Below are 15,714 nucleotides of genomic sequence, written 5' to 3' on the forward strand. Positions count from 1 at the left end.
TGATATTGTCAGCTAAAATAACACAGGACTGTTTCCCTTCTTTTTTTCTTCTAATGGCTTTCTTAGTGTGGCTCGGCGTGCAGCACTTTTCGACGTGATGGCTGCTATGTTGTTATTGTTATTCTGTGTAGCGACAAGTGAATGTGTTACATCTGAAAGTAGTCTTTGACAGCTGTGTGTGTATGTGTGCTTGTACTTGCACTTGTGTATGCCTGCACACATAGTTTCATATGTAAAAACCTTGTCACATTAGCAAAAGAGGAGCATTACCATGACAATGTAAATGATAATAATGGAAAAAAAACAGATGGAGGGTCTTTGGTGTGATAGAACCATAGAAAATAAGATTAATATGACCTTTTACCCAACACAATGTGTATGAATTTGAATATGTGAGTTGTGCGCCCATATGGTAGGCCTAGTGTCATGTGTTCTGTCAGCATGGACACACCACAGCCAGACCCAGGCCCTGCCAATGAATTCAGATTGTCGGTCCATGTTTCTCACCACCACCATTTCTGAAACGTTCATTTCACAATGTTCAAATGTTCATTTCACAATGGTGAAACACAAAAGCACACAATAAAATGGGAAAAAAAACACTACTAGAAATCTTTGGGCAAATTAAAGCAGTGTATGGTTGCTTAATTTTCCATTCAGATACAGAAATGTGCTGTAAATAGTGTGTGGAATTCATTTTGGAAAAACTCTCATTGAAATGGAGACAAGACCCATCCATCCATCATCCAAACCGCTTATCCTACTCAGGGTCGCGGGGATGCTGGAGCCTATCCCAGCAGTCACTGGGCGGCAGGTGGGGAGACACCCTGGACAGGATGCCAGACCATCACAGGGCCCCATTCCTATATTTTATAATTCCATTATAATTCTGTTATCCTCTTTCGGTGTTGTATTGTGTAAATTGTGTAAACACAACATCCATTGCGCGTTGTCCGTCTTGGGAGAGAGATCCCTCCTCTGTTGCTCTCCCTGAGGTTGCTTCCTATTTTTTTCTCCCTGTTAAAGGTTTTTTTTAGGGAGCTGTTCCTCAGCTGATGCAAGGGTTTAAGGACAGAATGTTGTGGTGCTGTAAATCCCCTTGAAGCAAATTTGTGTGATATTGGGCTGTACAAATAAAAATTGACTTGACTTTCTCTTTCAATTGTTGCTGCAATTCAGAGTATATGATATTGATGGTGGGACGTTGGAGTGTTTGTGTGTGTGTGTGTGTGTTGTGTGTGTGCCGAGCATCTGTGTGTTCTCATGTCTCTGGCCGCCCCCTCACCTGTCATGGTGCATTAGGAAGAATGGCAGTCTCATCAATAAGTATTCCTCCAACTTACCAGAGGCTAAACAAATGTCATGGGGCTAACTCACAACGCGAACGAAAGAAGCAGAAGGTGCAGTGTGTGTGTGTGTGTGTGTGTGTGTGTGTGTGTGTGTGTGTGTGTGTGTGTGTGTGTGTGTGTGTGTGTGTGTGTGTGTGTGTGTGTGCGTGCGTGCGTGCGTGCGTGCGTGCGTGCGTGTGTGTGTGTGTGTGTGTGTGTGTGTGTGTGTGCCTGTGGAACTGGTCTACATTCTACATGTCATCAGAGATGTTTATCATGGTTAGGCCATGCTAACTGCAAGGTGCAACATCATCATTACATTTTCCAAACTCAAAGAAAATTACCAAATGCCTCACTGATTTCCAATTAACCACAAAAATAAGCAGCGACAACAAAGTTGTGCATACTCACCCCCCTTGCTCCCAACCATAGAAACAAACACTACATGGCCACTACACGGTATGTGAATACTAATAAGTGGATTTGGGTATTTCAGCCACATCCATTGTCAACAGGTGCATCGAATAAAGTGCACAGCCATACAGTCTCCATGCACAGGACGCCACCTTTCCAGCAAGTCACTTGGCCAAATTTCTGCCCTGCTATGTCTGTTGCAGTGGACTGCAAGTCCGTTATTGTGAAGAGGAAATGTCTCAGAGCAACAACAGCTCAGTTGTGAAGTGGTAGGCCGCACAAGCTCACAGAACGGGCGGGTAAATGATGAAGGGCCGAGCACATAAAAAAATAATTTGTCCTTGGTTGCAACACTCACTACCGAGTTCCAGACTCCCTATGGAAGCAACGTCAGCACAGGGAAAGTTCGTCTGGAGCGTCATGAAATGGGTTTCCATAGATTGATTAATCACGCTTCACTATCTGGCACTATCTGGCAGATAGATGGATGAGTCTGTTTGGGGGATGCCAGGAGGACGCTATCTGTCTGAGGGCCAAGTGCCAACTATAAAGTTTGGTGGAGAAGGAATATCGATCCGGGGCTGTTTTTCACGGTTTGGGCTAAGGCCTTTAGTTCCAGTGAAGAGAAATCTCAATGCTACAGCATACAATGACATTCTAGAGAACTGTGTGTGTCCAACTTTGTGGCAACAGTTTGTGGAAGGCCCTTCGCTGTTTCAGCATGACAATGCCCCTGTGCACAAAGCGAAGGCCATAAAGACATGGTTTGCCACAGTTGGTGTGTAAGAATTTGACTGGTCTGCACAGAGCACTGATCTCAACCCCATCCAACGCCTTTGGGATGAACTGGAATTAGGGATGGGTATCGTTAAGATTTAATGATACTATTACTCTTACCGATACTGCTTATCGATCCGGTACTTTACCGGTACTCTTATTGGTTCTTTTTGTTTTTGTTTTTGTTTTTAAAGAGAAAAAACAAAACAAATTAAGAACAGAATTAACGTTGCTTTATTTTCTCATGTCTGGGCAGAGCGTTACTTTTAAACACTAACCCTTGTTTGTATAATATAGTTAACTCCTTGTGGGCTCCAGGCTGCTAGCATACATAACATACCTGAGGTGGATGAGGCAACGAGAGATGAACTATGAGCTAGGCAGTCGAAAACTGTGCATTTCTCCACCTGTATTTGATGCACTTTTGCGAGATGTTTCTAAAGATTGCACGTGTTTCCGCCCTTAAATGCAAAAGACTTGCTACACCTGTGGCAACGAGCATTGTCAGCATCGACTCTAGTGACGTATAACCAGACTTATGACTGTTTAGTCTCTCCGCCATCATCACTAAGGGCAGGCTCTGTGTGTGTGTGTGTGTGTGTGTGTGTGTGTGTGTGTGTGTGTGTGTGTGTGTGTGTGTGTGTGTGTGTGTGTGTGTGTGTGTGTGTGTGTGTGTACCAGGTTTTGACGCATTTAGGACCAATCGTGCAAAGCGTCCTTTGAAGCCAGCCTGGAGGGTGATGACTGCCTGGATCTCCTTATCTGTTGGCTGTCTGTTTCCCCAGTCTCCCGGAGGTGCTGATATCACCTCAGCTAAGCACACAGATAGGACAGAGATATATTATATGGGGGTAGTATATAGTGAGGCTTGCAATGTTTGACAATACAGTGAATACCATCGCAAAGATAGTCAACAGAAAGCTTTTGAAAGTGAACTTGCTTCACTTTTCTACAAAACTAATGCGAGACTAACTCAGTCAGACACAGTTTATTAAGCAAAACCCAATCCATCTGATGCTCCACACAGAGTAACACACACACACACACACACACACACACACACACACACACACACACACACACACACACACACACACACACACACACACACACACACTGCAAGGTTTTTGAAAATACTGACTGAGTGTACATGCATTCATTGTCATTAAAAAAAGAAATGATGCTACTCAACATACGAAAGATGTTTTTTTCTGATTTTTTTGGTTCTGCAAGTGATGGGCTCATTGTCTCAATAACAGTTTAACCATGTTAATTTACTTTCAGGCCACTACTAATTATTTCAATCTCTCATTGGATCTCTCATTCTGAACAGGGGATCTTCAGTAAAGACTCTTCAGCTACTTTTATTACATGCCAGATTGACTAACCAGAAGCTTGCATCCCTTTTGGATTTCACCAATTAATCAAATTCTATAATTTGGTGGGAGTACAGATGAAGAGGAGCAGACAGATTGAAGAGGGTTTTCAGAATCCGAGACAAGAGGGACATCAATTGTGTGCAAATGGACGGGGTAATCAGAAGGAGCATTAGATGGGCATACACTCCTGAAACTAGATTTAGCACAACCACAAAAAGAGAAGTGGGCCCTACAAGTCGACGAGTGTTCTCTGCTGTCGGTGCTGAAGAGCAAGGGGTCAGCAGTGAGGGCCTGCACAGCAAACCGCTCCTCTGCGGTCAGCTCTCTGCTCAGGGCCTCAGACAGCATATGACACACTGCCTTTTTCAAGACCTACATACACTCAAACACATACAAACACACACACACAAACACACAGCTGGGTGATTGTGTCTGTTTTCAAATGCACTTTCATGTTTGATTTCATAGCAGCGCATAAGATATTTTAATCCATATATTATATATGTTATACTTAATTCAAAACTGTAAGCGCCCAGGTCTTTGTACAATGCATGTTAGCAAGCTACCCTGTGATGGGTCCATCTTTCCAAGGCCGTGTGGATGTTTTGAGGACAGTAGATCTCTTCCAGGATCCTCCTGGCAGCTGGCTGCGTCTGTTCTTGGCTGAAGGAGACTATAGCGCTACCCAAGGCCCTCAGGATGGACGATGCTTGTTCACTGAAATGCAAACTTTCCTGGACAACAAAAGCAAAGAGTTGTCTGATTTTTTTAAAATTATTATTATTATTATTTTGTGTGTGTGCCAAGCAAACAGAGCATATTAGACAGAAGACAGTGTGTCCACAACATGGTTAATCAGAAGTTTGCCTTGTCACTCATACCACAGGTTTGAACCTGGAATGAAAATGTTTCATGGCAACACTTTCCAGCCCATTTTAATTGACTTTTTGTTGTTATCAGAAAAACAACAGTCCAATATCATGACAAAGAAAACAGGTTCAATTAAACCCCTATCTAGTAACATTACAGCCTTAGCTAAGATAATAATGAAAAGCTGGTTTTAACTTGTCATTTCCTAGGTTAAGGTGAATCCAGCCCATAGTTTCTGTACTTGGTTGTGAAGTTGGGGTGTGGTTAGGTGTCAGACTGACAGCACAGAAGTGGTTAATTGCCAGTGGGTAGCCTCAGTTGCAAGCAGTTAGCTAATTGATAGCTAACCCACATGTCTCAAACTCAAGGCCCGCAGGCTAAATCTGGCCCCTAGCAAATTTTGATCCAGCTCACATATCAATTTACATTCTCAGTAAATTTTGGCCCACCTAGTTACAGCTGTGGTCTACACAGCGATGTGCACGCCGAACCAAACAGACGGGTGTACCATCTACAGAGATGCAAACATATGATCACGTATATACGTATATGCATGATGCAGTGAAAGTCTTTCAAACAAAACTGCGTTTGTGGGAAAACCAAATGCAGCAGGGAAATTATGTTCACTTTCCAACCTGTCAGCCAGTGGCCAACGCGCTCACCACTGCCTTCCTAAGAGAGAGATGCGCGCAGATTTGCCGACTTTGAGATTCAGCAATTCAGTTTTGAGCTTTTTACAAATCCATTTGCAGTTGATGTGAACAGTGCTCCAGAGCACTTACAATATGAACTGACAGAATTACAGTGCAATGCTGAAGGCCAGGTTTGACTCTGCTGGGGCAAGCGAGTTTGCACCATTCATCCCAAACACAATGCCACAGATGCCACAGATGTCACAACACAGATGCCTTTGTGTTCTGAGCATGTTTGGAAACACTTATTCTTATTTGTGTGAGCAAATGTTCTCTGTGATGAAGAGCAACAAATCCTCTCACAGATCCCGCCTCACAGACAAACATCTTGCCTCCATTCTGAAAGTGGCTGCAGCTCAGGACTTCAAGCCAAGAACTGATGAACTTGCGTCAAAGAAAAGCTGTCAGGTGCCTGGTGGCTGGAAACAGGCCAATCTATGTGGCTAAACAGCACGCCAACGTTGATGCATCATAATGAGATCTGTGAAATAGGCTTCATGTGAGGTTTGCTTGACTGCAATGTTTATTTGTAATTTCTAGGGTTTTATGTGCAGCCGTCTGCATGCCAGAAGGCTAGGCTGTATGGGACATGTGAACTACATGATCAAAGATATTTAACTTTTACTTTTTATTAAATGCTCCACACAGCCATTGAGTTTTCGTATTCAGGCCTGTGAAACAGATTTTAGTGAGTTGGCTGTATGGTGGCCTGCTTGTACAAATGTAATCAGAATGCAGTATTTTGCTTGACTAAATGCTATGATGGCTGAGCATTTTTTGCTGATTTTTAAGGGCTTTATGTGGACCAAACTGTATGTGAGAGGGCTATATGTTACAACAGTGTATTAGAGTCAATGTAGGTAAAAAAAAAAGAAAAAAAAGTTTTTTTTCTCGTAAATTTACGACTTTAATCTCAGATATTCTGAGTTTTTTCTTGGAATATTACCCCCCCTCCCCCAGCTCCTTTATATATATATATATATATATATATATATATATATATATATATATATATATATATATATATATGGTAACACTTTAGTATGGGGAACATATATACCATTAATTAGGTGCGTATTAGCATGCAAATTAGCAACATATTGGCTCTTCATTGGTCTTTATTAAGCACTTATTAATGCCGTATTCTGCGTGGCCTTATTATACAACCAGTAAGCCATTAACTATGAGTTTTCCCTCAATAACCTCAGAATTATTGCTTATTAGTAGTACCATCTCAATATGCTTGGCTTAGTATGGACTTTATAAGGTGGTAGTACCACAAGAAGAGTTATTCTCCCTTACTAACACGTAATGAATATGGTCTGTTCTTACATAACAAAACACAAAAGTACAAGTGTTAATAGTGTTAAATTACTCTAAATTGAGTTTTTGTTACTTAGAATATGTTCCCCATACTAAAGTGTTACCATATATATATATATATATATATATATATATATATATATATATACACACACAATGGCCCTAATATTCCATCATAATATGTGACATGCAACAATATCAAAGATATTTTATTTTTTCGCTTAAATAAAAGCATGTCAATAAACTATATGTCTGGCCCTTGATGTGATTATCATGTCCCAGTGTGGCCCTTAGTGAAACTGAGTTTGACACCCCTGATAACCTATTCCTGTGTCTTCTTACAGTCAAACAGCAACCGGAGGTTTACTGGTTGAAAAAGACGGGTAGAACCCACTATCTCCCTGGGAAGGACTCTGTGCTTCATATTGTGTCAATGGCTGTTTTGTGGTGGCCCATATCATGGCAGATGATTAATGGCCTCATAGATGCTTTTGAAAGACAATGTCTGTTCATCTGTCCATCTAACGATAAAACAACCTGTTACACTTCCATATTATAATTCCATTATTTCAGTGTGAGATGATTCTGCATTTAACATGCAGAATCATCTGGAGAGCTGGAAAAAAACATTTTTTTAATGCACAATTCTTTACTGCATTGGCATCTGGCTTTAAGTATGCACGTGTATGTTTTCTATTTTGTGATGCTATTGACAAACCATTCTCCCGCCGCAATTAATCAAGTATTCAATTCATATGTTGGTTTCTTCGCTCTCTATTTCCTATCCAGTGCTTCCCCCTTTTCCAGCTTTGTTTGTTTTTGCATATTGTGACTTGTGTTAGTTTTTTTTTTTGTGATGGAGGAAGTGAGCTGGAAATGGAGTGAGAAAAATAAAAAGAAGCATCATCCTTCACACTTGCGTTTCACTTCCAGAGTTTGAGATCACAGTCTTGCATTCCATTTATTTACAGAAAGAGGTAGGCAGAAACGGCAGAAGGCACGGCAGAGGAGGTAATCTGCGGGGAGGGCCGCAGATTACCACATGCCTCCTCCGATACATGTGGAGTCACCTGCTGCTTCTTTTCACCTGACAGTCAGGAGTTTCACCAGGGGGCCGTAGCACATGGGAGGATCACGCTATTCCTCCCAGTCCCCCCCCCCCCGAACAGGAGCCCCGACTGACCGGGAGGTGCTAGTGCAGTGCCTCCTGGTCAGGACACACACCCAGATCCAGCTTCCCACCCGCAGACACAGCCAATTGTGTATGTAGGGATGCTTGACCAAGCCAGAGGTAACACGGGGATTCAAACTGGCGATCTCCGTGTTGGTAGGCAACGTAATAGACTGCTACACCACCCAGATGCCCCATTCTGTTGGAATCTTGACTGAATGCTGTGCATTTCGACAAATGGAAGGGTTGAACGAGGCCAGCATATCCACTGTGATGACCTTATCCTTGCTCACTCACCTTGGTAAGGTGTGGCATGATGGTCTCTTCATCTCCAAAGATAAAGGGCTCCATGCTGTACAGGTGGATGTTGTAGCCAAGGGCTGCTTGTGCATGGATGCACAGTACATGGCGCCTGGGGGTGAAAGCAGTTGATGGACATTCTGAATAAAGACACACGGATACAATATCAGCATAAAACACTAAAATGAAATGACAGCGATTTGCTACCAATAGATGAGGTTCATGAGAATTCCTTCTCCACCTCCACGTTAAATTCATATCTTTGAAATTTAGTCGAAACTATTTTCAAGAGCAGCTAACTACGCATAAACAATTAATAAGCTTAAAAATCCTTGTTCGCCAGCATTACCGCAGGAGTGAGTACAAGAACACCCCTCATCCATTGCTTTACAATGTCATGGCTTTTGTTCATTGACAAATGCGTACAAAAACAGGCTAATTCTTCTTTAAGAAAATCCTTTGTGCTCCTCACACTTTATCTGGGTAAGGGAATCAACTAGGTCAAACAGTCTCCAGCGGTGCAGTCTACTACTCCTCACCTAGTGCCAGGCTGAGTTCACAGGACCTGGCATGCCCTAGCAGAACCACTTCACTGGTCTCATTAGCTTTACATAATAGATAAATAGATATAGTCTTTATCGTCCTGCAGGAAATGTGTTTTCACAGCCAGTATATGCACAGAAACATACAGATAACCACACTGCAATGTACAGATATACATACAGATACATAAACACTCAACATCCACCCCCACCCACAGATAAATCTGGCTCTATGCTAGGTCAGTGAGGCAGTTTGTTTAGTGCTGCTATAGCAGAAGGGACAAAACTTCTGCCAAAGCGAGCTCTCCTCCATTTCAGACTCCTGTATATGCGGCCTGACAGCAGTAGTGTGAAATATGGATCGAGGGGCCAATCAGTGTCATTCACTGTTGTGAGTGCAAAGTGTGTGATGGCTCTGTCGTTCACGTCTGAGAGGTTGGGTGTAGGGGAGTGGATGATCTTGGAGGCAGCATGTGGTATGTTTTTGTTGCAGATGGTCAGCATGGTATAGAAACAGGGGGAAGAGTACAGCAGGATGGGTTGTATTATGCTTTTGTAAAGAAACAACAGGAGGTGGGGAGGCAACAGAAAGTGCTCTCAGCTTGTGGACGACGTGAAGTCTCTGCTGGGTTTATGGATATCAGTGATGTATTAATCAATGATGTATTGATCAAAGCTGAGTTTACTGTCTAAAGCGAGTCCAAGATATTTGAAGGTGCTAACCTGTTCTACTGTCTTGCCATGGATGGAGATGGGGTTTGGTCCCATGACGGGTGTGTTTGGTGTGTTAATGACCTGTTCTTTTGTCTTATCCACATTCATTTGGAGGTAGTTGTCCATACACCCTTGTGTGAAATGAAAAATGTAGTGTTGATAGGCTGTGAAGGAGTTATTGTCATTACGTAGTCCCAGTATGGTAGTATCATCAGAGTATTTGTAGTCAGTGGTTATGAGTGAAGGGCTAATGCAGTAGTTTGTGTAGAAAGTGTAGAAAAAGGGACTGAGGACACAGCCCTGAAGGGCTCCAGTGTTGGTGATGATGGTTGATGATGTTACTGTGCCTATTCTTACAGCCTGTGGTCTGTTGCTAAGGAAGTTGTGTACCCAGTGGATGAGGAGTGGAGAGATGTCGAAGTGGTGGATTTTCTTGATCAACTGGTGGCATTGAATTTTATTGAAGACAGAGCTGAAGTTGATGAAGAGAATTGAAGCGAAGTTGCCAGGTGATTCCAGATTTTGGAAGAGGGAGTGGAGAAGACATGCCACAACATCCTCTGTCCCCCATTTGGCATCAACCGGGCACAGCCATCAAAGCCAAACTAGATAGATGAGTAGCAAAGCCAGAGTGGGACAGAGTAATGAGTTAAAGCAATGAGTGGTTAAGGAGAAGAGAGGGAAAAGGCAAGTAGAGGAAGAGACAAAAAAAAACAATAATAGTGCAACAGTATAGAGACCTAGAAACAGAGAAAAATAATATGCAAGAATTTAAAGATCTTAAATGAGACATATTTAAAATTATGGAAATGGAAGGACTGTCATTAATACACTTTAATAGAAGCCTCTCCAGTAACGTCTTTAAAATCGAATATTACTTGAGTCAATTCCATCAGAGAGTCAATGTTAATGCAATATTGGAGACATGGTTAAGTGATGATAAAGATGTGGATGTTGAACTGAAGGGATATGAGATGTTTCGGGTTCGCAGATCCAACACAAAGGGAGGAGTGGCCTTGTATGTGCATACAACTCTCAAATGTAAAACAGTTCATGGAATGCTTAACTATTGAATCTGAGATGGAAAAATCCAAAAATATACTAATAAGCTGTGTATATAGAACACCAGGAACATGCATTTATCAGTTTAAGGATATGATAGATGGACTATAAGGTGGTTTTTGTATGTGGTGAATTTAATACTGATCTGTTAAAATTAAATGAACATACAAAGACTACAGGTTTCATTAACACCATGTACAGTGTACGTCTCTATCCCATGATTTCAAGACCAAGTAGAATTACAAGAGAGTGCACCATTAATTGACAACATATTTACAAATGTAATTGGAAAAGAAAATAGTGAGTGGATTACTCATAAACGATTTAATTGTCCATCTACCTGTTTTTGCTATTTTCCCAAAGGATCTTATAAGAGCAAAACTGTTACCAATATTTGTTAGATGATTCAACACAGAACACCCAAGAAAATTGCAGCTTTTAAGATCGACCTGATGAAACAAAATTGGAAAGCGGTTTGTACTGACGATCCTGATAGAGCTTACATTGACAGAGCAACATTAAAACATCTATATGATAAACACTGTCCATTAATAAAGTGCAGTGAGAAGCAAAAATACACTCACTGGCCACTTTATTAGGTACACCTTGCTAGTACCGGGTTGGACCCCCTTTTGCCTTCAGAACTACCTTAATCCTTCGTGGCATAGATTCAACAAGGTACTGGAAACATTCCTCAGAGAGTTTGGTCCATATTGACATGATAGCATCATGCAGTTGCTGCAGATTTGTCGGCTGCACATCCTTGATGCAAATCTCCCGGTCCACCACATCCCAAAGGTGCTCTATTGGATTGAGATCTGGTGACTGTGGAGGCCATTTGAGTACAGGGAACTCATTGTCATGTTCAAGAAACCAGTCTGAGATGATTCGAGATTTATGACATGGCGCGTTATCCTGCTGGAAGTAGCCATCAGAAGATGGGAACACTGTGGTCATAAAGGGATGGACATGGTCAGCAACAATACTCAGGTAGGCTGTGGCGTTGACACAATGCTCAATTGGTACTAAGGGGCCCAAAGTGTGCCAAGAAAATATCCCCCACACGATTACACCACCACCACCAGCCTGAACTGTTGATACAAGGCAGGATGGATCCATGCTTTCATGTTGTTGACGCCAAATTCTGACCCTACCATCCGAATGTCGCAGCAGAAATCGAGACTCATCAGACCAGGCAACGTTTTTCCAATCTCCTATTGTCCAATTTTGGTGAGCCTGTGCGAACTGTAGCCTCAGTTTCCTGTTCTTAGCTGACAGGAGTGGAACCCGGTGTGGTCTTCTGCTGGTGTAGCCCACCTGCCTCAAGGTTCGACGTGTTGTGCGTTCAGAGATGCTCTTCTGCATACCTCGGTTGTAATGAGTGGTTATTTGAGTTACTGTTGCCTTTCTATCAGCTCGAACCAGTCTGGCCATTCTCCTCTGACCTCTGGCATCAACAAGGCATTTTCGCCCATAGAACTGCCGCTCACTGGATATTTTCTCTTTTTCAGACCATTCTCTGTAAACCCTAGAGATGGTTCTGCGTGAAAATCCCACTGATCAGCAGTTTCTGAAATACTCAGACCAGCCCGTCTGGCACCAACAACCATGCCACGTTCAAAGTCACTTAAATCACCTTTCTTCCCCATTCTGATGCTCGGTTTGAACTGCAGCAGATCGTCTTGAGCATGTCTACATGCCTAAATGCATTGAGTTGCTGCCATGTGATTGGCTAATTAGAAATTTGCGTTAATGAGCAGTTGGACAGGTGTGCCTAATAAAGTGGCCGGTGAGTGTATGTGGACAAGACATGTCTCACTAAAGGGCTACAAAATGCACATAAAAAGAAAAATACACTCTATGGGGAATTTCTAAAGTACTTCTTCTTCTTTAAGTCTTCCTCATTAGTGAGGGTTGCCAGCACCATCAGGATGACATGCTTGCCAAACAGGTCTTCTCCAGTTCTGTTTGTCCTGAGCTGATCTTGTTGCCTCCGATATTTTCAGACTAAGCCATTCTTTGATATCATCATGATACTGCCTTTTTGGTCGGCCTCTCTTGCACTTTGCTGGTGTAGTTCCCAAAGTCGCTGTCTTCATTAATTTACTTCCACCTGGATGACAGGTATGCCCAAGCAATGATAGCTTTCTTTTCATTATATGTGCCATTAGTCCTCTTTTGTTCCTAATTCATTAAGGATGCTCGCATTCGTTCGTTTCTCTGTCCAACTTATTCGAAGCATCCTACGATAAAGCCACATCTCTGCAGCCTCAATTCTGTTTACCATCACTTTCTTCGATGTCCAACTTTCAGCTCCGTATGACAACACTGGCCAGACGAGTGCTTTAAGTAGACTGACTTTCACTTCTTTTCTTATTCCCCTATCTTTCCATATTGGTACCATCTCCATCATTCCTTTCTTTGCTAGGGTAATTCTGATTTTTATGTCATCTGTACAATCGCCGTCATTTTTCTTGACTGAACCCAAGTATTTGAAGCTCTCTAGGTGTTCTACATCTTGTCCATCTACTGAGATCGCAATATCTTATTCACCCACTTCCATGCACTTCATCTTTTTCACATTCAAACTGAGCAACCTCTTTTTCCCTACCTCATTTACTCGACTCAACATTTGGTTTGGATCTTGCTGTCCATCAGCTGCTAGTACCGTGTCATCTGCAAATCTAAGATTGCTTATCTTATAACCCCCCATGCTCACTCCATATTCATCTATATCTGCCTCACGCATCACTTGTTCTGTGTACAGTGTGAATAAGTGTGGTGATACAATGCAACCTTGACGTACACCCTTCTGTATTGGAAAAGCATCTGTGTTCTCACCATTCCATCTCACCACTGCTGTCTGGCCAATATATAGACCTTGAAGTAGCGCAATGAGGTGTCTAGGGAAACCCATTTCCAACACGATGTTAAAGAGCTGTGCGTGGCTTACTGAATCAAATGCCTTTGAATAATCAATGAAAATCAGCATTGCCTTATTATCTGTGTTGGATACCTTTTCAATTAGTGTTTGCAGTGTTTCCAGCATTTCTGCACACCCTCTTCCTTGTCCGTAACCTGCTTACTCATCTGACATCTCTGATTCCATCTTGTTTATCATTCTGTCCAACAAGATGGACAGCATGATTTTATTTGCGTGATTAATGAGGCTTATTGTGCGATAGTTTGCACAGTCTTTGCTGCATCCAGATTTGAAAATTGTGAGAAATTCCTGTGTTCTCCAGTCTTTCGGCCATTCACATGAACTCCAGATTTTGCAAACCAGCTGGTGTAGTGCTACTACAGCTGCTCGACCACTGTTCTAAAGTACAGGATGCAAGAAACAGAAATCAAGTATGAGACATATAAAAACAAATTGATATGCTTGATGAGATCGCAAAAGAAAGAACATTATAGGAAATTACTCTAGGTTAATAGAAATAATAACCAAGGAACATGGAGAGTGCCCAATAGCTTAATCAAAACAATGGAACTGGGAAAGGAGACTATCCAAGTTATTTCATTAAGAACAAAATAATGGTATCATATTTAATATAAAAGATATTAAGGATGAATTAAATGACTATGTGAATGTGGTTCCAACCCTAGCAAATGAGATCAATGCCACAAGCTATAAGGATGGTTGGGGAGATATGAGCCTTGAAAATAAAAATTAAATGTTCCTTAGTGGGGTTCATTAAAATGAAATCATTGAAATAGTAAATAAATACAAAAATAAAAAGACTATAGACATGAACTCTTTTGATATGACACTTATAAAGGATATAATTGAATGCATTGTGAAACCACTCACACATACGTATTTGTAATCAATCTTTCCAGACAGGCATTTTTCCCAACAAAATGAAAACAGCCAAGGTAATTCCTATCTATAAAAATGGGGATAAACATTTATGTTCCAACTATAGACCAGTTTCTCTGCTTTCTCTGTTCTCTAAAATATTAGAAAAATTATTTGTTGAAAAAAAACTTGAAAGTTCATTGATAAATAAAGTTTACTAAGTGATCACCAGTATGGATTTCGGTGGAACAGGTCCACTTCACTGGCTGTAATGGAACTAGTGGAGGAAATATCAAAAGCAATAGACAACAAAGAGTATACAGTTGGGATTTTTATTGACTTAAGAAACGGCTTTTGATACCATTGATCATGGTTTTCTTATGAAGAAGTTAGAAAAATTTGGGAATAGAGGGGTAACGTACTCCTGGTTGAGGAGTTGTTTTAAGAATAGGTATCAATATGTACAGATAAATAGCACTGAGTCTTAACTCAGAAAGTTTACCTGTGGGGTGCCTCAAGGCTCTGTACTGGGACCCAAACTGACATCTGTAAGGTGTCCAAATTATTAAAGTTTGTATTATTTGCAGCTGATAACCAATATATTTTACTCTGGGAAAAACATGAAACAACTTTTGAAAGTAATCAAATGTGAAATGAAAACTTTCAAGAAATCGGTTGACATTAAAAAATCATTATTAAATTTCAATAACTCTATATTCATTGTGTTTGGTAATTGTAATCATCAATGATGTTGAAATTGGAAGAGTTTATGAGAACAAATTCTTGGGAGTGATAATAGACCATAAACTCAGCACATAAATCAAAAATGTCTAAATCCATTGCATTATTATATAAAACTAAATATATCTTGAACCAGAACTCACGCTTTATACTGTATTGTTCTCTTATAGTTTCCATACATTACTTACTGTGTGGAAGTATGGGGAAACATACTATAAAACCAACACAAATTCAATTTTCATACTACAGAAGAGCGCTATAAGAATTGTACATCAAATGGATTATTATGAACCCACCAATGCAATATTCATTAACTCTCATGCTTTAAAATTCAGTGGTCTGGTTGACTTTAAAACTGCACAAATAATGTACAAAGTAAAAAATAACTTGCTTCCTGACTGTCTACAAAACATTATAAAATCAAAGAGAATAACTGTTAACGGGGTTAATTTATGGAATAACTGTGACAGGGAATTAAAAATGTTTAGTAAACTTCGTGAATTTAAAAAAAAAAGCCCAAAATTAACATAATAAATAACATAACAGAGGTATGAAAATAATGGACATGATAATTGACATATAACATAACATATGACAAA

At 40.9% G+C, this 15,714-nt stretch overlaps 1 protein-coding gene across 1 annotated transcript in view; it reads right to left on the minus strand.

Moving 5' to 3' along the window:
* The window catches only part of adgb (androglobin), an 89,990-nt gene that overhangs the window by 26,405 nt on the left and 47,871 nt on the right, over positions 1-15,714 (minus strand). Inside the window, exons 17-20 of the mRNA XM_056294151.1 lie at positions 8,252-8,366; positions 4,465-4,632; positions 4,132-4,270; positions 3,198-3,332 (exon numbers count right to left, since the gene is read on the minus strand). Coding sequence (XP_056150126.1) covers positions 3,198-3,332; positions 4,132-4,270; positions 4,465-4,632; positions 8,252-8,366 — 557 coding nt within the window. The remainder of the gene's footprint in view (positions 1-3,197; positions 3,333-4,131; positions 4,271-4,464; positions 4,633-8,251; positions 8,367-15,714) is intronic.

This window comes from Lampris incognitus, chromosome 15 (genome assembly GCF_029633865.1).
Source record: "Lampris incognitus isolate fLamInc1 chromosome 15, fLamInc1.hap2, whole genome shotgun sequence".
Lineage (NCBI taxonomy): Eukaryota > Metazoa > Chordata > Actinopteri > Lampriformes > Lampridae > Lampris > Lampris incognitus.